Source organism: Gekko japonicus, unplaced genomic scaffold (genome assembly GCF_001447785.1).
Source record: "Gekko japonicus isolate JY-2015 unplaced genomic scaffold, Gekko_japonicus_V1.1 scaffold53, whole genome shotgun sequence".
Lineage (NCBI taxonomy): Eukaryota > Metazoa > Chordata > Lepidosauria > Squamata > Gekkonidae > Gekko > Gekko japonicus.
Genome location: NW_015162474.1, coordinates 1280656 through 1307658, shown reverse-complemented (window position 1 = coordinate 1307658; position 27003 = coordinate 1280656). Strand labels below are relative to the sequence as shown.

The 27003-nt window shown below is 43.9% G+C and overlaps 1 protein-coding gene across 1 annotated transcript; it reads left to right on the top strand.

Annotated features, from left to right (window-relative positions):
- Nucleotides 1-1442: 1442 nt before the first annotated feature.
- On the top strand, nt 1443-23533 carry LOC107105702 (cathepsin E-like). The gene is made up of 9 exons (XM_015405695.1): nt 1443-1498; nt 2472-2643; nt 6789-6906; nt 11263-11381; nt 12942-13141; nt 15398-15520; nt 18862-19006; nt 20987-21085; nt 23336-23533. The coding sequence occupies exons 1-9, from the start codon at nt 1443-1445 to the stop codon at nt 23531-23533; spliced, it is 1230 nt and encodes a 409-aa protein (XP_015261181.1).
- Nucleotides 23534-27003: the final 3470 nt, after the last annotated feature.

Below are 27003 nucleotides of genomic sequence, written 5' to 3'. Positions count from 1 at the left end.
ATAATGTGGCTGTGATGTCATGTAACTTCCCATGACATGCTTTCAGCTCAGTGGGTACCAGTTCTGGAAAGGTTGAGGATCACTGATCTAGAAAGTATAAAGAGGGCTAAATTATGATAACATCCTAGGAAAAGAGTAACACTGCTTTTCACTAGCTTATACTGATGTTGTTCTACACAGCTAGAAGGAACAAGACAACAGAGTTAGGTTTAGAGATAACTCCCACTCACAAAAGCTCTCCCTTGTTTTTGCCCTCTCTGTCTCTCTGCCATGTCATTCTCCCAACTCCACCAGTCCACTGCTCCTCATTTATGCTTCTGGTGCTAGCAAAATATATCTCAGAACAAAATCGGGGGATGTAGACATATCCTAAAAGAAAAAGGGCAATGGTGTGAATGCAGTTGGGGAAATTCTGGATGGTAACTCCTCCATCAACTGGCACACCAGCATAGGATGTCCAGCAGGGAATAGCTTGTTAAATGAGAGGTGCCTCTGGCAGCTGAGGTTAGGAAGACAGAGGCTGGTTTGGTGCCTGGAGTGATCAGAACAAGTTAAGCATGTCTGACACTCAGGACAGCATTATGTCTGCTGGAGGAAGTAGCTGCCTGAAAGAATAGTCAACAAACAAAGGAGACAACGTAGAAAGAAGCAGACCTGCATTATTTCTAGCACCTGCTACGTGGGTAGGGATGCCAGCTTCCAAGTGGCACCTGGGGATTCCCTGGAATTAGAGCTCATCTCTAGACTAAAGAGACCCGTTTCCCTGGAGAAAATGGATGCTTTGAAGAGTGGGCTCTGTGGCATTGTACCCCACAGAGGTCCCCGTCCTTCCCAGGCTCCAATCCCAAATCTCCAGGAGTTTCCCAACCTGGATCTGGCAACCCTACCCCCCCATACCCCACCAGTGGCCAGGGGGGACCTGGCAACCCTATACCTGGGGGTAACCCAGCCATAAGAACCTAATGATTGTTGGTCTTTCCCTCTTTTCTCTGACTTGTTGCTTCCCAGCATTCTAGCTAGACTAAACAGTGGAGCAGATGTTTGAAACTTGGTCTCACATTGGGCAATGTTGGCATTCTGAGGGAGCAAGGTGAAATAATTATATGGACTGTTGTCTCTTTGGATATCTCTCTTCTGCCCTTGGAAAGATAAAAATGGCTTATGACTATGATGTATATTTGTGTGCGTGCGTATGTGTGTATGGGGGGCTATATTTCACTGCAGGTCTCCATCTCCCCCGTGTTATATGTTCTGATGGGTTGCAGTATTTACATAAATAAAAGGTTACCTCTAGAGCACATTCCAAAATGTTCTGCCAAACAACTGACCGCCAACTATTGATTGACCTGACAAGCAGCTGGCTGTGATCCAGTGAAGTATAAAAGAGATTATTGGGGGCGGGGGGGAATCAGCCTTACTTTTCTTCCTAGTCAACTGAAGTCATGAAGATCCTATTAGCAGTTCTGGTTTCCCTTCCATTGATCACAGCTCTAGTAAGGTAAGAAAGGACTTCAAGTATCTCAAGTGTTCTTAGTGGGGTGTCTGCCTTATTTGGACATTTTTATCATCTATACTGTTGTAAGAATTTTTTTACTCTGGTTTTGGTTTAAATTTCCTTCAAAGTAACTTATAATAAAATGTTAAAACAAATTAACAAAACAAAATAGTAAAACAGGAAAACAAGAAAAACACCATATAAATATCTACAGGACCAAGATTTGCATAGATGAACAGGATGGACTTCACTTGGTGCAATGATTATAACAATGGCATCAGGCAAATGTAAAGAAAGATGGAATTCTATAATTAGGGTGCCACAGGGGGGAGGGGGGAATCCCTTTCCTGAAGGAGATTATCTTCACTGTAGGGTAGATTCATCTGTGAGTGAGTGGCCATAAGCTGTTTATGAATTTATTGTCAATACCAGCTCTTGACATGCTCAGAAACAAACTATAAAGTCTTGAAGAGCTTTGATGATTGAAGAAACAGGCTCCCCTGTCAATACACCAGTTGCTGTATTCTCAACCAGATGTGGTTTCCAAGCTGTCTTTAAAGGCAGATCCACACAGAGTTCACTGCGGTACAAGATAGCCTGGTTGTAACTAGGATGTGGATTAATGCGAGAAGTTTTTGTGAAGGCATCCTGTCTGTTACTTCAAAATCTTATTTAAAGATACTTGTGGTATTTGCAAGTTGTACATGTTTAGTGCAGGATGGTCCTAGATCCAAACATCTGGAAAAATCCACTAAGTACATTTCTACCACAGGCCACACTGAAATGAACAGAAACCGCATAAGGTCACATTCAGACACTTTCACGACTCCCATTCATTTAAATAAGGCTTCTGCAGGAGACACACTTGGTGAATTGTGTCCCTTTTGCCTATTAACATTCAAAATAGAACTGTACAAATCCTGGCATCTGGTAAGAACTATATGCTGCACCAAAAAAAAATGTATTTATGCCACAGGATCCCTCTGATTCGATCTCCATCTATCAAGCAACAGCTTCGAGCAAGAGGAGAATTCTATCAGTTCATGAAAGATCATCAGGCTGACATTTTTGCACAAAGATACCTGCATTGCTACCCTCCAGATTCATTAGTGGGATTCACAACAGAAAAACTCCATGATTACATGAATGTGAGTATGTTCATCCATAATACAATGAAAAAGAATACAGGCAGTATCTCCCCCAGGGTAGCTTGACAAATCTGCCCTTTGCTATGAACTTTGGAAGATATGAATTCTTGCGGTGGCTCAAGTGGTTAAGACACTGAACTGCAGGCTGTGGAAGGTCAGTAGTTCAGCGGTTCAAGACCCGGGTGCCGCAAGACAGGGTGAGCTCCTGTCTCTAGTTCCAGCTCCTGCCAACCTAGCAGTTCGAAAGCAAGAAATTGCAAGTAGATAAATAGGGACCACTTCGGTGGGAAGGTAACAGCGTTCCGTGCACCTTGGTGTTTAGTCATGCCGGCCACATGACCACGGAAACGTCTGCAGACAGCGCTGGCTCTTCGGCTTTGAAACGGAGATGAGCACCGCAACCCTAGAGTCGGATTCGACTGGCTTTCGAGCAAGGGAACCTTTACCTTTACCTTACAAACATATATGCTGGGCATGTCCACATCCCATTTTCTAAATATGCATCCAGGAACCTTAAATGAAATCAGGATAGAATTGGCACCTATGTTTTTCTATTGGAATTCGTAATTAATCCAGATTCTACTGTATCTGAATAACATAGAAATAATTGGTGGACTGGCACCCATTTTATGCCAAGAAAAACCAGTACTGAACCCACCTGAAGTAATTTTATCATGCTATAAATTTATGTTGAATTAAGGTAATCAGTTCATTCTTAGGACAAAATTGGGGTTCCAAGGGATGATGTTTAAGATGGGTTGACTTTTTAGAAATGATGTTTCTTCAAATATAACAGAAGTTTAGTCTGGAAATGGCTGCCTTTGGACAAGGGTCTTGAAATGGCTTATGAGCGTAAGTTACTGAAGCAACTGGATGAGGATATTCTATTTTATGTGCATGAAACAAGCAGCTCTATCCTTTAACATGGAAAAATGCAAAGGGATGGAAAACAGCATCCTTTTGAATGAGAAGGGGCAGGATTTTTTTTTTAAATAAAGATGTCTGGAAGCATCTTTGCCAAAGTGACTCCCCCCCCCGTTTGCTCCTTCTATGCATTTGTTCACTCACTCACTCACTCACTCACTCACTCACTCACTCACTCACTCACTCATTCTTTTTAGAAGCTGGAAATAAAGCTCTTGATTTATCTAAAGGAGTGGAAATCTGGTGATTTTGTTTGTTTGTTTGTTTGGTTTAGACTTTGCTGAACCAATGAAATACGCAAATCATAAATTATCCAGAAAAGCAATGAAAATATCAACCAGACATCAATAGTGAAAATGCTGAATCTGTTTTGGACACAAAATGTCACTTCACAGCCTGCAGTGGGGCCCAGAAATGGCCATTCCTAAAAATAGAATGTGAGACGCTGCTGCGCGGCTCCACAGTCTGATATGGGGGTGAAAACTGAGTCCTTCGCTCAAAGTTCGCCAGTGCACAGAGATTAGCTCTTGGTGTTAAGGTATTCCTTGATTGGCTTCTGAATACAATCAGACATTTAACATAGTACAACAAAACCATGAAGGAAAAGTTCTTTCAGCATTACTTAGTGATGTTTATCATAGAAACACATTTGTATATAAACAGTGCTGAATCTCATGCAATGTACGGTCCTGAATTCCACTGCAGTAGTCAGAAAGGGAACATGGATGCAGGGGCTTTCTGTGCTATACCCCTTTTTCCTATTTCAGGCTGGACTCTACCACCTTTTCCACTGGAGCAGGAGGGAGAAGGGATCCTTTTTGAAACAGTGGTATTTAGAAAGATCCTCTAGATTCTCCAAAGATCTGAGGATCTTTCTAAACTCTATTACGACAAAGAGGAGCTTATTTTCTCTCCTGCTATGGTGGGATACCTGTTGGGATCTCATCCTCACTGACACTTGTCATAGTGGGGCTTAGAAAAGATCCTTCAGTCTCCCTCAAGAATGGATCCCAGTCTCTCATGAAGGGATGTGTTTATTTAAATCTACTGCTTGCCTAGAGACACCCGAACTACAACTACTCCACTTGCCGTCTTACAACACTTACATCTTTCAACTACTCTCTGTGCATGGAAATAATTACCATGTAACAAGGCATACGAATAATTTCTTAATAAAGGTGAGCTTGAACTTCTTGTTTATATTTTAAACTATATGGTTTAAGTTAAAGTCATGCATTCTGGAGGTGCACACATGCTTACTGCAGAAGACAAACAGAATCAAATCATACAAAGGCCAAATAAGACATGGTTTTAGCGAGCCAAATGATGACTCAGGTTGCCTCAGGATCTGAACTGCAGCCAGGGTCCACAGTGGGGTGGAGGCCACAGCCAGAGGCCACAGTGGGGGGGTCACACCAGTGAGAAAGTGGGGGATATGGGATTCCCCTCCCCCACAAGTCTCTCTGGCTGGCAGCAGAGGCCTGGAGCCATGCTGGCCTCTCCAAGATCAATGGTGGGGGCAGGAGATGGGTGCACAGCAGCAGAAACCCTGAGGGCAGAGGGGCTTTGAGAGTCATCACAGGCCCAGCAGCAGAGGCCTGGAGACATGCTGGTAGGGCTGCTAATCCCCAATTGGGCTAACAAACACACAAAAATGGAAATACAGCAAATGCAATGATACAAACAAATGAACAGAACAATCTGCCGCGCTGTACAAATCACACTAGAGACTACTGTCTTATACAGTTCTACTTACAACCAAAATGAATACACATAACAAATAGTTTTGCCACCATGCATGAATGACAACTGCAACAGTTGTCCCAGTCTTGGGACAGTGAGGCTTGGGGAGGTAAGCAACCTCAGTAGGGTATATCTCCAGTAGGGTAAATCTCCAGCAGGGTAAATCTCCAGAAATTTCCCAACCTGGATCTGGCAACCCTAAGGGGAACTGATCTCTGTGGTTGGGAGGTCCATTGTGGTACCTGGAGCGTCGCCACTGACACTGCTGTTGTGTGTGTGGGGGGGGAGGTGAATCAGGTGGGCAGCTGGGACCATGGCTGCCACTGCTGCAGCTGGGGGGGGGGAAGCAAAAGAGAGGCCTGGAGAGTGATGGGGGGACAGAAAAAAGAGAGAGAAAGCGAAAGGCATGGAGGGCAGAAAGAGTAAGAAAAGGGGTGGCAGGAGGGAGCAAGCGTGTGAGAGAAGCAGGGGACTGAGGGGAGGAAGTAAAGGTGGGGGGAATGGGATAGCTGCTCCTACAAGTTTCTCAAAGGTCCCCACTTGTATTGTCTATCATTTATCATATTTTTTCTTTCATGTTTTAAATTGTCTAATACCTTAATTTTCACCGCCTTGTGAACCCTATTCGAGTGGAAAGATGGCATATAAATATTTCAGATAAAATAAACAAGTGATGAGTCTTTCACAACCAGCTTCAATGAACAGGCAATGGGTTTTCAGTGGGTCTGTTTTTTCCTCATCCTGATCAGATGGGCTATTATGTTTCCCTTTGCAGGAGTGACGGAAAAAGGTGCTAAGAGATAGCCAATGAACAGTCAGGGTTCTAGCTGCAAAGCTTGGGCTAGAAGAAAATAGACAGCAGGGATTTACCCTGCTGTTCTAAAGTGAGAGGAGACAGTCAAGGTGATGCCTTTTCTTTCATCGTATTCCTTCCTCTCCATTTGATGGGAGAGGATCTATGCCATTCAACCCATAATGTTGTGTTAAATTCACTCTCACAGATGATGAATGTTCTCTGATGCAAGTCTTTGAAGAAAACAATCTTGGGATCAGAAATCAACATCTTTGTCCCATGTTTCTCCATGGAGAGTACAATTCAATCATTTAAGTAATGCTGAGGGAATATTTCTTTCTCGTGTAGCTCCTTTTCTATGCACTAATCAAACCACATTTGAAATCTGAGATGTGCTCTTTCATCAGTTGGGGATCTGATCATGTACAATTGCTAGCGACCCACCTTTCTGATCTGCCTTACCATTTTGCTGACCATTTTATACTTCTAATGTGCATTTTTAAATTGAGCCGCAAAGTTTGGTGTAGATAAGATAGACGACATCTAAATAGCTGTGCAGCTTTCACATCTAAATTGTTCTATTACTTGCACCAGCAGGGTTTTTTGTGTCAGCAACGAGCATTGACTTCAGTTGTATGTCGGGAGGGAACTGAATATTAAACTGACTGATTTTTTCCCCCTCTAGGCTCAGTATTATGGAGTGGTGAGTGTTGGCACTCCACCTCAGACATTCACCGTGGTGTTTGACACTGGCTCCTCCAACTTTTGGATTCCATCCTGTTATTGTACGAGCGAGGCTTGCAGTAAGAATTATGATATCATTTAATGTTCTGAAGCAGCAGAACCCTCTAATTACAAATTCTGCCTTGAGTAAACACAAATGAAAGACAATTTAGGAGGGTTGTTCTCAAGAATTGGAGTGACAGGTAGATTGGAGGAATGGAAGAGCTTGCCAGTTGAGTTCAGACAGCCAGTCAGAGGGAAGGTAGCACAGAATATTTACCAGAGGGCTGAATCCTCACTAGATTTTTCATTAGCAGTGGAACAGAACTTTTCTGCCCCTCCCCTTCCACTACAGTCCACTGATCTCCACGAAATACTTGAGGGATAGGGGACTCCGAAGGGGTCTGCAGTAGAAAGGAGAAACCAGTTCCAAGAAATTGCCAAATTCTGCACCAAAATTTATTGCCTCACTTCTGTAATCTCTTGTAGGCATATGAGCTCCAATGCAAATGTGTAGCTTCTTCGTATGCTACTTTCAGAGTCACCGGAGTTGTACACATGGGTACATGCCTGCAGCTGGCCCACATATCACAGTGAAAGGGGAAGCCCACCCCCTTAGGAATTCTATGCATATGATGCATAGGAATGCATATTTGCTTGTTATTTTTAACAATTTTGTGATTTGGAGAGAGACACATTTGTTCTGAATGGTGATCCCAACCAGGAAGTCATTGCTACTGAGCAATTGAAGTAAATTCTTCATGTCAATTATTATTAAACTGTCCAATAAGAAGTTCTGCAAAGTTCTCATATGGCATGCCTGGAACTGAGCATTTTCAACAATACAACACTTAAAGAGTGAGACAATGTGTTGAATTTGACTCTGGGAGATCAAATAGCAGAGATACCTGGGTTACAATATTCAGTGTGTAGGTGCCCCTTTGAGCTTTGTTTTTAGGATGATGTAATCTGTTGTGTTGGAGTATCAGTCTTCCTAGCCACCTGGCCACAGAGGCAGCTGGAGAGGGAACATGGCCTCCCTCCAAAGTAGTAAAGAGCATATCAACAAAATGGAATCTGATGTATACATTTGGAAGACAGAGTAGAGTTTGTTCCCCAAATGATGGTTTAAACAAACCACAGTTTATTGTGATGTCTGAATGCAGCCATGATGTCACTCCCCTCCTCACTCAGCCCCTCCCACAATTTGCCTTGGATATACAGGGTTGCTGATTTTCATAATATTGTAATACTACATAAATACCATTATTATATTCTGCCCAAAGTGTTGGGGTTTGCCTCTGTATATAAGTAGATTTTGTTAGTCATTGATGTATAGATATGGGATTGGATTCTAGCAGCTTTTTCACTCACTTTTACCCAGTTCCACTACAGCCTCACATGGCTTTTGTACATGCTGGTCCTGTGGCCTATGGAGAGCCAGTTTGGTGTAGTGGTTAAGTGCGCAGACTCTAATCTGGGAGAACCGGGTTTGATTCCCCACTCCTCCACTTCCACCTGGCTGGATGAATTGGGCAAGCCATAATTCTGGCACAGAGGTTCTTGAAAAAAGAACAGTTTCTGTCAGAGTTCTCTCAGCCCCACCTACCTCACAGGGTGTCTGTTGTGGGGAGGGGAAGGGAAAGGAGTTTGTAAGCCGCTCTGAGACACCTTTGGGTAGGGAAGGGCGAGGTATAAATCGAATCTCCTCTCCTCTCCTCCTCCTCCTCCCTGCATAGCTTTTCTGCTTGGTTAAAGAGAATGCTTCCTTCCCTTTTCATCAGTAGGAAGTCAGGTTGGATACAATCCATTGTATCTAAATACTCTCTGGATCTTCTTTATAGGTTTGATTATTGTCCTCGTTCTTGCAGGACTCCTAGATAAGGAATTCTTACCTTTATTGAGGACTTCTACTGTGCTACGAGTGATGAGTGTAAAACTTAGGCAGGAACTTAAACATATCTATCCTTAATTTTTACCTTAGGGTCTCAGTTAAGGAGATATGATGTTGTCCTTGGGGTGGGTGAGGAACATTCCTGGATCCATCTTTTTGCAAGAGAAAAAGTAGTCTCCACATAGTCCATCTTTAACTCTGGGAGTGACTTGAGTTCCCCACGTTAAATGAAGCCCTCTGTTCTTGGCATGTTGTGATGGACAAGGGACTAATTCCAACATGATGTTTATCACTCAGAATGACTTTTGAAGGCATCTATGAGGACACACATGTGGAATGGTTACTCATGGGAACTCCATAGCTGTATACTGGGGTCATTTCGTAGAAAAAGAGGTGCAGGAGCTCATTAGCATAACTCATTAGCAAAACTTATTTGCATATGTCACATCCCCTGACATCACCAGAAGTGTGTCAGAAGGCAACACCCACTGCTCAGGCTCCACCCAAAAAATCTCCAGGTATTTCCCAACTCAGATTCAAACCTGGGTCTCCCAAATCATTGTCTGGAACACTAACCACTACACAATACTTCATGGGGCAGTGGCTGTTGAGCAGTAGCAAGCAGCTGGGCCTGTATGAGTTATGCAAGTTGCATGGTGTCAAGTTGTCCAGTGGCTGCTGTCAGGTCTGACATGCTCTCTCCCCCTACATTTTACTGACAGAAACAAATGCTTGAAGGCTGGAAATACTGCTGTGGTTGACAAACAATGGCCACTGAGAGAATTCCTTTCATATAGTTACAGGTGCTGCTTCTATTATGGGTGAGGGTTGACACAATGTATTTTCAGCTGCCATCGATGATGGACGGCAGTTGGCTAGGTACTTCCCTACTGGTCTGAATCTTCCACAGCTAACAATGTTTTCTCATGAAGATGTTTTTGGCTGACAAAATCAAAGTATAAATCATAATAAATCTATTTAATCCTTGACATGGCCAAATTTGTGGATAGTTGGATCCATAAACAAACAAGACAGACAGAACTTCTGAAATTAAAAATGTTGTTGTTAGCCATTCAGTCATGTTCGAATCACCAAAATATTTTGATCTCATCAGCCAAAAACATCTTCATGAGAAAACATTCTTAGCTGAGGAAGATCCGGACCAGATCGGGGACTGTTTCCATAGGGTATAATGATCCTCCCCAGTTGCAGAGGGGTGTGGGTGTGAGACAGTGGCAGGCTCCCATCATTGAAGCAAATTGCCTTCCCTTCAATGATGGGAGCATGCCGCCACTGTGGCACAACTCCAGAGAGGGTGGATTTAAACTTTAAACCCCCTCAGTCTTTGGAGTAGCTCAGCAGAGGTGGCATTCTCCTTTCAGATGTTTCTTTCTGACAGCAGGGCCAGCACTGGCCCCACTGTCATGCAGAAGCTTCTGCTGGTTCCCTTTCTCCCCCCCCCTTTCCCTTCGCCTTGTGATGGGAAAGGAGGGGGGGAAGGAATGGATCCCAGGTGCTTCTGCCTGCCAGGGGGGCTGGCGTGCTAGCCCCTCTGTCAAGCAGAAGAAGCCCTGGACTCCCTTTCTCTCTCCCCCCCCCTTTCCCTTCGCCCTGCTTGGAGGTGACGTGATGGGAAAGGAGGGGGGAGGAGTTTACTTGTTACTCCCGGAACGCCATTCCTGCCCGTTCCTGCTTGAAATGACCCCTGGTAATAAAACATTTGGTAGGGCCATTCCCCCTTCCTGATGATTTAAACTGCAGCGCAAAATATTTTGCAGGACAAATGCGTGCACATGCAGGATCTGAATTTCCTCTTGTGATGTGACTGTGATGTAACTTCCCCAGTGTATACTCATTGGATCACTTCAGAAAGTGACACTGAGTGCCAAATGTGTTGGAATGGTCCCTGTTTTGTTCTAAAGCCATAGTATGAGCAGAAAGAAATAGAAAGGCAATAGGGCTGGACAAGACACCATCCATTATGACAGTGGGGCTGGATCGGCCCAGCCATTTGCATCTGAATTATTTAAAGCCCAGATATGGACTGTGGTTCTGCCCTATCTGGGCTGCTTCTCCAATCAAGCCACTCAAGCAACTGCTCGGGGCAACCCAATGAGGAAGGTATTAAGGCTTGACTCCCACTTGTCCACTTGACGGGGAGGGCGAAGTATAAATGTGAAAAATTAATTAAATAAATAATTATTTAATAAACATGTGAAAAATAAAATAATTCCCACCATGCAGTATTTGTTGGGGGGGGGGGGCAGAGGCAGGAGACCTTCCCCCTCCTGTAGTGCTGTTCCAAGCCCATCTGGGCTCCCCCCCTTTTCCCTTTTAGAAGCAGTTCTCCCCAGCTACTCTGAGGCTGCAGATACAAGTGAAAAAATATATATCTTGTAGTTTTGCCTCTAGATAAGATTGAACCTACATTTCTCCTGGTCTTTCTCATTTTTGTGAGGAACATTTGAAAAACAAGTTTCTAAAAGTTACATTTTAAATTGGGGAAGTCATGCCAGGTTAAGAGTGGGCTCTGTTTTCACAGAAAACCGTCCAAATTTCAAGTCATTTCTTTCACAAACATATGTACACGTTGGACAACCTTTTTTTTTACAATATGGTACTGGGCAACTGCTGGGCATCTCTGCCAAAGAAACAGTAAAGGTGAGTGAAACTCTTAATTGTTGTCGCTTTCAATTCTTCTGTTTTTGTGCAATTTGTTGGTAGTACAGTTGATGGCATTAACTAGTAATTCAGAGATTTAACTGCTGGTCAGGATCATGACCATGAAAAGAGACTTGAAATGGCAACCACTGGGGCAAGTGGGGGCAACAACAGCCTGTGTGACAGGTCAAAAAGTTTATACACCAAATGGTTTGTGGTTTTTTTTTGTAACTTGTAACTTGTATGCAAACTTAAGATCTCGCCCCCTCAGTCTTTTTCTTAATGGCATATATGGGGAAAACTGAATGAATTATATCAGTTCTGTGAGAAACTGTTAAGTTTAGCACTGATTTGCCTAACAGAAGAGGGAGGCTGCCTTAGGAATAAAATCCACACAAGATCTCCTTGGGAAAGAAATGGATGTCCTCTTCATACTGTGACAGGAAAGGAAGAACCAGCTTTCTAGCTATCTTTCATGGCTAGGATGGAGAGAGATACTGAGAGCACATTTTGCCCTGATGGAGGTTAGGTGAAGAAGTAGGAAGATAAAGAGTTAGGTGGACAGAAGGACATCCCTAAGAGTAGCCTTCTAGGGTTGCCAACCTCCAGATGGGCCCTAGGGACCCCCCCCCCCCCCCCGAATTATACCTGATCTCTAGGTGGCAGAGCACAACTCTCTGGGAGAAAATTTTGGGTGGTAGACTCTATGGTATTATACGCTCTTGAGTTCCCTCCCCAGGTTCCACCCCCCCAAATCTCCAGGAATCTCTCAGCCTAGAGGCGGCAACTCTAGCAGCACAGCCAGCAACAGAAAGGATACAGAAGAAACTGACCTATCTAGCTTGCTAGCTCTGCTGCCCTGTCCAGAGTACTGGTATGCTCTGTACAAAAACATTGCATAGTCTTTCATTTCTAGTAGCAACAAAGCCCTTTTCAAGGTTGTATATCATCCTGTGCCCCACAGAGTATGACTGGGATAAAATATAATACATTGGATGACTTCTTTTGGTGCGGACTCTAATCTGGGAGAACCGGGTTTGATTCCCCACTCCTCCACTTGCACCTGCTGGATGACCTTGGACAAGCCATAGTTCTGGCACAGCTGTTCTTGAAAAAGAGCAATTTCTGTCAGAGTTCTCTCAGCCCCACCCACCTCACAGGGTGTCTGTTGTGGGGAGGGGAAGGGAAAGGAGTTTGTAAGCCGCTCTGAGACTCCTTTTGGTAGTGACGGGTGGGGTATAAATCCAATCTTTTCTTCTCTTCTTCTTCTTCTTTTCCCCCTGAAAAGCCACTGAGAGTCAGGGGACCTTTTTGGAAGGTGTGGAATGTGCTAAGGGGAGAGAGCTGCAGTGGGAAGGGGGCACAACCTTCTGGGTTGGGGTTGGAACGAACACTTGGCTATGAAAATGGATGATGCTTTTCATTCCTTATAACTTTGTAGCATAAATAAGATATTAATTGTAAAAATAATTGCCTTGAACTAAATAAATAATCTGTCACAAAGCAACAATGTAATTGTTCACTTTTTGTATTGTTTCTCTTTGGCAAATAAATGAACAGATCAGCAACATTTCTGTTGAGGCCCAGGACTTTGGCGAGTCAGTCTTTGAGCCTGGCTTGACCTTTGTCTTTGCCCAGTTTGATGGGGTGATGGGCTTGGCCTATCCATCTTTGGCTGTTGGGAGCGAACTTCCAGTATTTGACAATATGATGAAACAAGAGCTGCTAGAGGAGCCTGTGTTCTCGTTCATCTTGAACCGGTCAGTAGTATACAGTGAAAAGAACAGCTATCATTTTCTCAGTATAGTTTTAAAGGAAGTACTTGACAGAAGGTTGCCAGCTCCAGGCTGGGGGATTCCTGGAGATTTAGAGGCAGGGAGGTGAGGGAACTCAGCAGCAGGGATGTGACGCTGTGGAGTCCACCCTCTGACGCTGCCATTTTCTCCAGGGGAACTGATCTCCGTAGTCTGGAGAGCAGTTATAATTCTAGGAGAACTCTGGAGGTTGGCAACCTTTTTGACAGAAGATGAATATTGAACATGGGCAGGGACTCCAATTTATTTATGCATTTTGATCCTGCTTTTCTCCTCACTGGGGATTCAAAATATAATTTAGACAATTGGCAGCAACTACAACAATGTACACAGAACACCTCCAACTGCTGTACTGGTCCCAGATCCACCAGGCTATTTCATTCAGGCTGTGAGCCATGGGCAAGACCGCTCTAGTTCTTGCCAAAAGGCGTGTGCCTCTGGCCACACTGAGGCTTAAATACTTATGGCAGGACAGGAAACAGAAGTTCAGTCCTGGTCTTCTTCCACTGGCAGATGTGTCTCAAGATTCCCCTCCCTGGTTGACACAGAACATCTCGGATCACAAAGTTCCAGCTCATTCACTGAGGGAGCCCAAGAGAAAAGGAAGCCCATGTGTAGAGGAATTCCTTGAGTACAAAGCTTTTAATCAGGAAGGATACATTTATTTCTGCATTTGTTTCACTATGCCTGTAATTGCATTTTCCCCATGGTTCATCCAGGATGGTCCATGCATGGCAACTGGTTCTCATCCATGGATCACTTTCCTGGGTGCCATTAGTAACCCCCAAAGATGCTGCAGGTAATGAAAAGTCCTTCATCCTCCTGTTTAAGTCTTCCATCGTAACTAGCAGCACTGAACATTTGTTGGGGAAAAACAGATCCATGCTACACCCTCTATACTACCAAGCTAACAGCGCCATCACTGTGAATATGCACAGCTCCTACGGCACATGTGCCACTTACTGATGGGTGCTAGAATCTATGGATCAGGGCATAATCTCTAAAGAGTTTTCCGTGGATCTTTAAGAAAATGTTATGATGCAGTTACAACTAAAATTTGTTGCTGGTGTTGTACCTGTTGATGTCATCTGACTGTTGCATTTTAGGAATGGTTTTGGTAACTTTGATGTAATGGCAGACAAATCATTGCATTGTGATTTCATCTAGTATCAACAATTTTGTTCAAGACTAGCTACTTAAATCTTAAACCAATCTGTAAACCCAAATATTGATTTGTCCTGGTGAATGCTTTGTTTCTTTTGCCATCTCTAATAATCTATCACTTTTTAAAAAATCAGAAAACATGAAGACTTAATATTGTTATCCAGGGGTCTTGTTGTAGAAAAAGAGCTGCCGGAGCTCATTAGCATAACTCATTAGCATAACTTATTTGCATATGCCACGCCCCCTGACATCACCGGAAGTGACAGAAGGCCACACCCCCTGACATCACCAGAAGTGTGTCAGAAGGCCCGGCTACTTACCCTCCTGCTTCATCCTCATTCCCAAACGGAATGAGGATCGAAGCAGAGGGCGGGGTAAAGAAGGGGGCGGGGCTTCACCACGTGACTGCCCCGCCCCCTAGAGGTTCTCTTCCGGAGCTCCGTACCTGAGAGCTCCCCCCCGACTAGAGCCCTGTTGTTATCTAAGAAGGTTAAAGTGGATTTCATTTTTATTAAGTTCCGCGTGACACCATGATTGCATGTTTTGTTTGTGTATCTAATCAATATATATTATCATGGGTTGGATTCAATGGAAAAACTTGCAGAAAGAGTTGGCAGACTGGCTCATGCCCGTCTTGCCTTTTTCCCAGTATGTGTCACTGTGCTTTGAAATCCACTCCTGGGAGCCTGAGGATCCTCATAAACACAACATTCTGCAGCACTGGGGACTGCAGTGAAGGGTGGGATCAGGCAACATCTCCTCCTCCTCCTCCTCTTCCCTCTCCAACTGGAAGAGAAATTGCTCCGCTGTTGGTGGAAGAGAGGGGGTGATTTCACCCAGTTTCATCCCTCACTGTAGCCCCCTTCCCATGCCATGGAACATTTTGTTTACAAGGGTCTCCCAATATGCCCGACAGAGAATTGTTAGGATGAGCAGAGGGCTGCCGGGAGAAAGGCAAGGTAGAGAAGGTCTGTTTTGCCAGCTCTTTCCACAAGCTTTTTCCATAGGACCCAAACCTCTGGCTTTTTTGTTTTTTAGTGGAGACAACAATGAAGATGGAGGTGAATTGATCCTAGGGGGCATAGACCATTCTCTCTACAAAGGATTCATTCACTGGGCTAAAGTCACCGAGAAAAAGTACTGGCAAATTGAAGTCAACAAGTAAGTCTACTTAAACAGAAACCTTAGGGTGAGATTGTAGAAAAGGGGACAATCTCCCATATAGATATGCCAGCAATGAAGGACATACACACGCCATACCTCCAAGTGAGTGTGAGTTTAGGAACAAAAGATTACAATTATGTTTCAGTCAATTATTTGAAGAAACAAAAAGATCCCAAAAGAACTCAAGAGGAACTTTTCCATGAGATAAAGAATTCAGTCAAAGATCACTGAAACCAGCAAGAACTCTGTCAACACCAAAAGGTTCAAAATAGGGGTCATTAGGAAAAAAGGCAGTGTTCCTGCCTTTGATACAGACTTTCTGGAAGTCAAGGTAAACAGTATCTATTGGATCCCCCTTGTCCACATGTTTGTTCACCCCCTCAAAGAACACTAACAGGTTAGTGAGACAAGATCTTCCCTTACAGAACCCATGCTGAGTCTGCCTCAATAGGTTTTGTTCATCTATGTGCCTACTAATTCTTTCCTTAATAATGGTTTCCACCAATTTACCCGGTATCGACGTCAGACTGACTGGCCTGTAATTTCCCGGATCTCCTCTGGAACCTTTTTAAAGATGGGAGTGACATTAGCTACCTTCCCGTCCTCAGGAATGGAGGCAGATTTTAAGGAAAGATTACATATTTTTTCAGGAGATCCACAAGTTCACATTTGAGTTCTTTCAGAACTCTGGGATGTATGCCATCTGGGCCTGGTGATTTATCAGTTTTTAAGTTGTCTATCAGTTTTAGGACCTCCTCTCTCGTCACCTCAATCTGACTCAAGTCTTTCAACACCCCTCCTGAAATTAGCGGTTCTGGAGTGGGCAAGCACATCTCATCTTCCACAGTGAAGACAGAGGCAAAAATGCATTTAGCTTCTCAGCCATTTCCCTATCATCCTTCAGTACTCCTTTTACCCCTTGGTCATCCAAGGGCCCCACTGCCTCCCTGGCTGGTTTCCTGCTTCTAATGTATTTGAAGAAAGTTTTATTGTTGGTTTTTACGTTTTTTGCTATATGCTCCTCATATTCCCTTTTTGCCTGCCTGACCACAGACTTGCATTTTATTTGCCATAGCCTGTGTTCCGTTTTATCAGCCTCACTGTGACTAGCTTTCCACTGAAGACTTTTGGTAGGGTTCAAGAATCATACAACACACAGATTTCTTTAAGCTGCAGATCAGCTCTGTCTGTCGCTCTCTCTGTTCCTCGACTGTCCCTGTTCATCTGACAGGCTGTGTCACAGCAGCGTTTTTATTAACAGAAAGAAAAGCAAGCTCATTCATTTGTACATTGTTACATTATCAAGCTTTCTATGTTAGGAATACAGAATGTTCTTCTCACTGGCAAATCATCCTTGAAAGTTGCAAAGCCTATGTGCCCTCAGCAATTCATTGTTCTAAGAGGAATTTAGCAGTCTCATGCAAACTCAGAAAACCTTGTTTCCTGCTTGCCAATTCTCCCGGCAGAGTAGTGTCTGTGGGAATTCGAACTTTGACTTGGGAAGTCTGAACTTTGACCCCGGGTGTGCCTCGCTGGATTTCCATTCAGACTCCACATTCCACTGCTTAAAGGAATCCTTTTTACCTTTTACAGCTTCAATTACTTTGTTTGTTAACCATGCAGGCTTTTTCCTATACCTGTTTGTGCCTTTCCTAACCTGCGGAATATATATTTTTTACGCTTCTAGGATCGTAGTTTTAAATAGTTTCCAAGCTTCCCCAATGGTTTTGACTCTTTCTACTTTTCCTTTCAGTTTCCTCCCCACATGTCCTCTCATATCAGAGAAGTTACCCCTTTTAAAGTTAAAAGTGGTTGTGTCAGTCTTTTTGGCCAATTCCCTATTTATACAAATGTTGAACTCAACAACATTATGATCACTGTTCCCAAGTGGTGCAATCACTTTTACATCTCTCACCAGGTCTTGAGTGTTACTTAGGACCAAATCAAGGATCGCCTCTCCCCTGGTACACTCGCCGCCTAAACAGGGTTGGAGTGAAACATTCAGGTGGGCCCCTAGGACATGGTGGTCAGACCATGGGACTGCCGAGGCAGTAACCCGATCCACTGTTACCCACGCCGCAAAGATCAAATCGAGCGTGTGCCCCACCTGGTGAGTGGGGGTCGTTACATATTGGGAGAGTCCCAGTGCCACCATGGACGACATCAGGTCCGCTGTCTGAGTAGAAGTCGTGTCATCAGCATGGACATTGAAGTCACGTAAGACTATCAATCTAGGGTGTTCTAATGCCCACCCTGCTATGGCCTCCATCAGGGACGGCAAGCTATTGGCTGGTGCGTTAGGCGATGTGTACACCAGCCAAATCACCAAACTCTCCCCAGCCTCCCAAACCAGGCCGGCACACTCAATGCCTGTGATTCTCGGAGGTGGGAGCGCCCTAAAGGAGTAAACCTCCCGGATGAATAGTGCCACTCCACCCCACCCCCACCCCTAGTCCGTGATTGGTGATGGACTGAGAACCCAGCTGGGGCAATTTGGGAGAGAGCTACAGTCTCCCCCTCCTGCACCCAGGTCTCGGTCACACATGCCAGGTCTGCATTCTGCTCTTTCAGAACGTCCCTGAGGACCATGGTCTTGTTAGTTATAGACCTGGCGTTGCACGACACCAGTGTCGGAGGGGGGTTATTTTTCCTAGCCCCACTGCCAACATCCCTCGGGATGGGCCGCAGGCTCTCCTATTTCTCTGCCTCCTTCCCTTACTACTCTGCCTGCTCCCACTGCTATACTTTCCCCTCCCCAGGAGCACTGAAATTCCCTGGCTCAACAACATTGCTCTCAGTGGTCTCCGCCAAGCTTCAGACCACCAGCCAAGCAGACAGCAAAAGGATCTAGGTGTGGAGGACCTTGTACCACTTATGTGAACTAAGACAGCGCAACTGGTGCTTGCATTTTTCTTGGTGATATTTATATTTTTCCTGGTTGCAGGTGTTAACTAACTTAGCATAGCTAGTGATTGGTCTTTATATTTTTATTGATTAGATCTGTCTTGTATGTGACTCTGTTTTGTCCTGTGCTTCCTGCATTCCAAGGCAATTTGACCCCACTGTTTTTTTAATACCTCCTTTATGAAATGTCTGCATAATGAGTATCTACTGAATGCATCGGAGGAAGTGAGCTCTAGTGCACAAAAGCTTACATTGGAATAAAATTGTGTAAGTTTTTAAGATGCTGTTAAGATGCTGTTTATTTTTGAAGAATAAGAATTTTGGGGTTGACTACATAGTTTTGCTCACTTTTATAAATGCGATTTTCCACAAGCTTACAGCCAATTTGAAGTATATTCCTATGTGTTGCTTTCTTGTCTTCCCCCATAATACAGCGTGAAAGTCCAAGGACAACCAGTATTATGTTTGGATGGCTGTAACGCCATTGTAGATTCGGGTACTTCTCTCATTACTGGCCCACTCACAGAAATAATCAAACTGCAGCAATATATTGGAGCCACACCAACCCCGTATGGAGAGGTAAACATATCTGTGGGGGGTGCTGGGGAGAATGGGGAAAACAAGATCTGAGCCAAGACAAAAATGTGTGAGCTGAAGGCTAAAAAACTGTGAGCTAGCTCACACTAACTCAGGTTAGAGGGAACACTGCCCTGCACTGGTTGCTTGAGAGTTGTGACAGCAAGTCACCAGAAAGAGTTCCACCTTCAGCTTCTAAACAGTCTGTTTCCTCACAATATCCTGCAACCTTTTTGATTTCTTCATTCAATTGAGTAGACCTCATAATTCCTGCTAGTCTTTTGATTTAATGGAGAGTGGTTCTCTCTGCTCCAGAAGGGACATTTTTTGAGCCCACACAGAGTTGTGGCGCAAGGAGATGCTGCCATCTTGTGGAGTGTGTCAGTCTGCTGTGACCCAAAGCATACTGATGTAGTTGCCAATTCCACTGAAATCTCTTTCAGATTGGCGGTATCATTTGAAGAAATGTCATGAGTTTGAGAAAGTGTTAGTGCTGGAGTGTTGACCTGCAACGCATTTCACAAATTCCAAGTGCTTTTCAGGAAAACAAAACAAAGCCATGAACTCAGTCGTGAAGTTATTAAACTCTTTTTATAGAACTTATTCCATTTATGTTTATCCATATTCACTGGTGGCTTTTCATTTAACCACCAATCTATGTAGATTTGATATCTTAGCCCTATGAACTGGTATGATCTGAACCTGCACCACTAGTGAATGGTGTTGCTACTGAGGGGCAGTCCTATGCCTGTTTCCACTCCACTCACTCCTCTTAGGGTTGATGGAATTCACAGGGTATGAAATGTTTTGGATCCCGGACCCAACCTGTGAATTCCATAAACAAATAATTCAGGGTGTGGGAATGGTCTGTTGAAATGGGCCAAATAGGTCATTCTTTGAATCATTTCCATTCAGGATAACCGGGGGGCCCCTAAAACCTCTTCAGCTCAGTGCTGAAGTAGCAGAATGCGAGAGGAAGAGAGGTGAACCTACAAGTCTTGCATATCATGGGTCCAATGCTCCCTCTAAGCTGTGGAGTCTTGTGAGCAAAAATTCTACTTTGTGAGCTACTGGTATTAAAGTTGTGTGTGAGCGATTTGGCTACTGCATTAATTAGTTTGCTCTGGAGCCATCCTTCCTGAGCTAAGACAAAATGTGAGCTTGAGGCTAAAACACTGTGAGCTAGCACATTAACTCAGCTTAGAGGGAACACTGCACGGGTCCCCAGCCTGTGAACTCTGTCTGGCCCCTTCAGTTTTGTGCCGACACCTACAGCTCTTGGGGTTTAAAAAAGGTAGGAGGGCTATCCCTTTACTGCCCCTTCCATGTACATACTAAATTGGAACAATGGATTTTGTTTGGCACAGCTGTGCTACCCAGAGACTAGACAGCACACCATCCCTGGGGACCTCCTGGGGATGTCAGCACCATTCTACCACTGGAATCACTTCACTCTACAAACGCAACAGGACCAGGTCCTGCTTGGGACTACCATGGGGCAGGGGAGGGGCTCCTGTCCCCCCTACTGTTTTTAAGAGGCCAAACCTGGAGGCATTAGGCTTTTGAAAATGGCATGGGAGAAAGACTGGTGCTGAAGATGGAGGCCGTGGGTGAAAGTGCTGTACAGAGATTAGATCATTCCAGCACAGTGCACCAGTGCCAAGATGCCCTCATGCTGAATGAGCCTTTGCGTAAGCTCACTGGCTCTTAGGAGTGCACTGACGGTCTCTCTACCACAGAGGACAGGTTTATCAGTGGCTGCTAGCCATCATAGCTAAAAATGGTCTTGTCCACTTCAAAGGCAGCACATGCCTCTGTTTACCAGATGCCAAAGTCAAGCCACAGAGGCCCTACGATACCATCATTCCTTGATAGCGAGCACTCCAAATGCCCAAAAGTTGTGCAGCATTTGATAAGGCTGATGCATGTGTTCAAATAGCAACAGAACCCTCAAGTCAAGAAACAAATTCTTTTATGTTACAGTATGTTATAGACTGCAGAAGACTATCCAGCCTGCCTCAGATAACCTTTACTATCTCAGGGAAAGAATTCACTTTAACACCAGAGCAGTATATAATCAAGGTATGTATCTAAATTCTCACAACCGGACATCTCCAAAATGTAATGGAAATTAGTGCTGTGCTGAATTTTCTTAGTGATTTTCAACATGAAAAGTGTTTTTTAGAAGGGGTGAAAATTGTCCTCCCAAAGTGTACTGGTCTTTCTATTTTTTAAGTGCCTCAATGCAGCCTCCAAAGGTGGTTGTTTTAAAATCCTGTTTAAGGACACAGGTGCCTGACCTAGCTTGTAACAAATGAGAGAGCAGGGACTAACTTTAAAAAACCCTTGTAAGTGTTGCCATGCGCAACTCCAAATGCTGTGAGGGGGGAGGAGGGGCTTCCTGCTTCCATTCAGCACAGTTTTCCCAGTAGAAACAGGAACAGGGGGAGCCTGTTTGCCCCTTTCTCTAGCGCCATGTGTCCATTCCCAGGGCACATTTCTGTTGGCGAAAACTGCAGGAGGGAAATATGATGCTCCTCCTTCCCCTTTGCAGTGTTTAGAACCATGCAGGGTGATGAAGATACATTTAACAGTTTTAAAAAGTTTGTCCCCACTCTAATGTTTCACTGTGAGTTGGGTCGGGCACCAGCTTCCCAATGCATGTCAAACATCTATATATCTAATTCTCAACAGTCCCCACTGCGTGCGGATACTTATTTCTGCAGATAGGGGGCACACTCTTCCGCAATAGGTTTTTCTACAGACTCAGGGGACTCCATGAGGTTGCAGAAAAATCCCAAAAGTTTTTTAAAAAAACTTTAGGGAGGGTTGAATCCTCCCAATACCTTTTGAAATGGGCGCCACAGGGATCTACTCCAGGCCCAGCCGGGTGCATCAGCAGTCAGAGAGAGACTGGCTGAGAGAGAGGGGGGGGCAGGAAGCAAAAGCAGAACTGGAGCTTGGATTGGGGAGGATTCCTCCTGCAGTATGAATGACTAAATAGCAGGGGATTTGGAGCCAGGCGTGGGACTAGGATTGCCTGCTCCAGGTTGGGAAATTCCTGAAGATTCTGTAGTAAAGTCTGAGGGGCTCTGGGGCAAGTGATGCTCTGTCTTCTTGGTGCTTGGGGGGGGGGTCAACAGTGGGAGGGCTTCTAATGTCCTGGCCCCACTGCTGGACCTCCTGATGGCACTGGTATTTCTGGCCACTGTGTGACACAGAGTGTTGGACTGGATGGGCCTTTGGCCTGATCCAACATTGGCGTCTCTTATGTTCTTATGTTCTTATGACTTCAGAGTTTGGGGAGGAGAGAGGCCCAGCTGGATATAATGCCACAGAGTCCACCCATTTTCTCCAGGGGGACAAATCTGGGGAATCTCCAGGACCCACCTGGAGGTTGGCAAACCTAGGCCTAGCAGCACCCTCTGGGTGACTTGATACCACCTGATTTGCGTGATTCAACTAGGCCTGGCTGCTTGCTACTTTTCAACAGCAGCCAGCCTATGAAAGCCAGTGTAGTATAATGGTCAGAGCTTCAGAGTATGGTTTGTGAGACCCAGGTTTAGATCCCCATCTTGCTGTGGAAGCTCACTGGGTGATTTTGGACCAGTCACATACTTTCAACCTAACCTACCTCATAGGGTTGTTGTGTGGATAAAAAGGAGGAAAGAATAATGTAAACTGCTTTAGTTCCCACTGTGGAGAAAGACCATAGTTTTTCTCAGTAGAAGCTGCAGGCGGAAAGGAGACGGAAAGCTGAAGACAGAGGGGCAGATAGTGGTAGGTTGGCTGTTGGGTAAGGAGATAGGGATGCCAACTCCAGGTTGGGAAATTCCTGGATATTTGAGAGGTGGAGCCTGGGGATGGTGGGGATTGAGGCAGGGAGTGACTTCAGAGAGATATAATGCCATAGACTTCACCCTCCAAAACAGTCATTTCCTCCAGGGGAACTAATGTTGCCAACCTCCAGGTGAGAGCTGGATATCTTCTGGAATTACAACTGAATGCCAGATGACATAGAGAAAATGGCGAAAATAGCTGCTTTGAATGGTAGATAGGCTTGCCAGGTCTGTGTTGGAAAATACCTGGAAACTTTGGGGGTGGATCCAGGAGAGGGTGGATCCAGGAGAGGGTGGAGTGTGGGGAAGAGAGGGGCCTCAGCATGGTTCAATACCATAGAGTCCATCCTTAAAACACCTTCACATTTCAAAGTCCTGTGAAAAATCACCAAAAAGAGGTCCGCTCAATATGTTCACAAACCACGTTCCCCCACTTTTGGCTCTGCACAGGGAAATTCAGCACAAAACTTAAATGCTTGTTTTTGTACCACAGGAAAGCACAAGAGAGGAACTGGTGTGTGTCTCTGGTTTTCAGGCTATGGCAGTTGGCAGTGGCGACATACCAACGTGGATTCTGGGAGATGTATTTATGTCAGGTTTTTATTGTATTTTTGATCGTGGAAACGACAGAGTTGGATTTGCAAAACCTGTTCATAAAAGAAACTTGCTGAAGAATTATAGGACTGATTAGAAATATATGAATTAATAGAAATGTTCCTGATATGGTACCTATAACCTTGCTTTATATGTAACATGTAATATTTTGAGGGAGAGGGAATTTAAGAAGGCTTGACATTTTGGAGTCAGCTTTGGTAGTGCTCTTTCTCTGCATTTGTAGTTGATATGTCCATTTACAATTAAATCAGTGACTGGAAGCTCCAAAGCCCCTTGAAGAATGATCTCTTGAACCAGCACTGAAAAATTATGATGCAGCCAATTTGGAAGTCAGTTCTACTTGTGGGTCCCCACTTGTAACATGTATTTTGGCTCTAAGTGTGACTGAGGTGTCTTCTGCACCCCTGTTCTGCTCTCTTTGCTGCTGATTTGTCTGGAACAATTCTCTGTGTTGCATTGTGGGCAGGCAAGGGCACCTTTTAATATGATAAAAATACCTTTTGACCCAGAATGTGACACTTGCACATGTTGTTAACTGATAGGACAGAAAATGGAAGAGAGGCATTTTTTTAAAACCAAAACCCACAAAACAAACTTGTACATTTAGTCCAATCATGGTTTTAAATTTAAATTTTAGAAATGGTAATCACACAGACCAATTTAAGAGTCATTTATGAGAAATACATCTGTTTCTCATCTTCAGGTACAGATTTGTATTTTCCCTCTGGGAAGATTTTTTCACCAGGTTAAACTTGTTCGAGGATATCGTGATCCCAGACCAATTCACAAATGTTGTGTTTCTCTCATCGGTGCCTTTTGTGCTTGATAGATCTGTTTCTAGATTCAGCTGTACTCATGAATTAAAGTTGATCAGGAAAACCACCTTTGGAATTGTCCTTTTGTTACTTTGTTTGACCAGGAGGTTGTTTCCAACTGCAAATGACTTCGCTTGGTTTGTGTTCCATTATGAATTTATGCTGTGGGAAAGGGGAATGGAAGACCTTAAGTGCACTATACAAAGGAACTGCTCTTTTTTGTGAGGCTTAAAAGGGGCAAATCCAAATGTAATGAAGTGGAAATCTCCAAAGGTTTTGTGAGGTGCTGTATTGCCCTTGCTTCTTACTTTGATTTACACCTCTTTCTGCCCCAATGTCAGTGAATTCCCCAGTGTGGCTGATTGGTTTGACTTGGGATCTCTGGTGAGGCAGGAAGCATAGCAAAAGGAATTACCATTGTACACAGGACAGTTGTGCTTAGAGCACAAGGAGAACCAAGCTACAAGAATATCTTCCCAGATTATATAAAAGCCTCTGTTCATTTATCTTCCTGTAGTGTATGCTTAGGTCAAAGCTTCATTATTTTAGCTGCCTGACAACCTAGCATGCCCATAGGTTGCATTCAGATTCAAAAGAATCAGATAAACAAATGATTAATAAATCCTGTCAATGGGTAGCCAGAGAAAAATAACTAGCACCGTCTCTTTATGGCTGTTCAGGCCAGCGTTCTTTGGGGAAGGGGGTGACTTGTTGATAAATGGATTTGGTTCACTTGGTTTTTCTAAATAAAAGGTGGGAAGATTCTCTGGTTTGGGGGTGGAATGCCTGAGTGTAGAGAGACTGAGCTTGATCCTCCGTGTACTCCAGAAATGAAATCTGGGATTCGAAGGCTTTTGTAGTGTTATAGGAGTTTCTTAGTGCCAAGATAACATTGTATCAGCAAGTTGCTGAATCACCATGTTCAGTTTTCAGAACTAATTTATCTGGTCTCTGTGCCTCAGTGCAGATGAGGTGTATTCAAATCACACACACACATACAGTTGCCACTGAGCTATATTTCCTCTTGCCCCCCCCCCCAGTGAAAGTTGTAGGCTTTCATTCTCTTCTGTGAAACAGTCCTGTTAACCCATTGATGACACTAGACAATTATCAACACAGAACTGGAAGGAACATTAAACGTTATTTAGTCCCTAGACCACAAAAAATCATGCTGGAATAACATGACAATGTATTAGGATTATTTTTCCTTCCTAGAAGATTTCTAGAATTCTTGAGTTATTACTAAGGGTTAAAATCAGGAAAGTCGTCACTGATCTCCAATCTTTTAAAGCTGAGTGCAGTTGCGGGGACCTGATAAATTTAATCACAGAAGTAATGTGGAGGAATGTGGTTGTTTACTTATTCCCTCCCACAGTTTTCTCAATTTTGAAGTGTCGTCGCAGTGTTTTGCCTTCTAAATACTGTGGCCCCTTTCAAACAGCCTTTGCAATCCATCTAGTAGCTGGTTGCTAAGTCATTTTTTGTGTCATTTCAGACACAACTCTTTCAACAATTGGCTGCTAATGGATTTTATTTACTTTTTCATACAAAGCTACTTGTGTCCGGTTGGCAAAGTGGGGCTGAGCTATTCCTTAGGTAAACTCCTTTCTTTCATTTTGTGATCTAAAATATACGTCTGTAGAGCAAGAAAGAGGGGGCTGGATGGGTGAGTGAAGTGTGTTACGATTGGATGATGGCTGTACCTTAGGGGTGGAGTTCTGTTTTATTCAAGGAGAGGCTTTCGTGCTGACCACTGTGGTTGTGGAAGAAGGAGCTTGAGTGAGGTGCTGTAGAGTGTGAGAGAATTTGTATTCTGTATGGAAGCTATTAGCCTGAGTGGCGTTGGGAAATTAAGCTTTGTAGAAGTCATTGGCCTTAGTGGCAAGTGAGAAAATAGGCTTGTATGGTTAAGGTCTATTTAAGGAACCATTACACTTATGTACCTGTTTGAAATAATTACACTTATTAGCCGTACAGAAACCATTGTGCTGCTATGCTTAAAAATAAACTCTATGTTCAAGAAAAATGACTATTTTAAAGGATCCCCTTTTACCTCAGATTCAACCCCACATATTGACTTTTCTGTTGCTCTATGATATACAACTAAGCCATCCTGTTTTTGGGTCCAACTAAAAGTTCTAAGGTGAGAGCCTTTGATGGCAGCGAAAATAAGAAAGGCAAAGAGGCAGCATAACATAGCAAAAATAAGGAAGGCAAAGATGCAACGTCATGCCAGAACACCACAGTGAGGTGCCTTTGCAGAAGTTACACATAAACGGGTCACAGCGAAAAGAGCAAAAATGTTGCAGCCATCCACCTAAACAGAATTACAGGTTTTTAATACTATGGACTTCAATAGGCTTACAAGCAATGTTCCCTCTAAGCTGTGGAGTCTTGTGAGCAAAAATTATACTTTATGAGCTCCTGGCATTAAAGTTGTGAGCGAGCGATTTGGCTGCTGCATAAATTAGTTTGCTCTGGAGCCATCCTTCCTGAGCTAAGACAAAAATGTGTGAGCTGGAGGCTAAAAAACTGTGAGCTAGCTCACACTAACTCAGCTTAGAGGGAACACTGGTTACAAGGGCATATGTTTGTTTAGGATTGCATTGTAAAAGCTCCTTTTGGAAAAGGAAGAACAACATGTAGACAGGATAAATGTTCCCATATTTTTCTCCTACTAAGCGAAATCTATCTTGAGGGGATTATTTAAATCAGGAAAATAGTGTGAAAG

Bases quoted from the DNA above. Each gene is read 5' to 3' on its own strand.
- LOC107105702 (XM_015405695.1), top strand. From the start codon at position 1,443: ATGAAGATCCTATTAGCAGTTCTGGTTTCCCTTCCATTGATCACAGCT. The intron at 1,499-2,471 runs GTAAGAAAGGAC...TTTATGCCACAG, and splicing joins TTGATCACAGCTCTAGTAAG to GATCCCTCTGATTCGATCTC. The intron at 21,086-23,335 runs GTATGTATCTAA...TTTGTACCACAG, and splicing joins CAGAGCAGTATATAATCAAG to GAAAGCACAAGAGAGGAACT.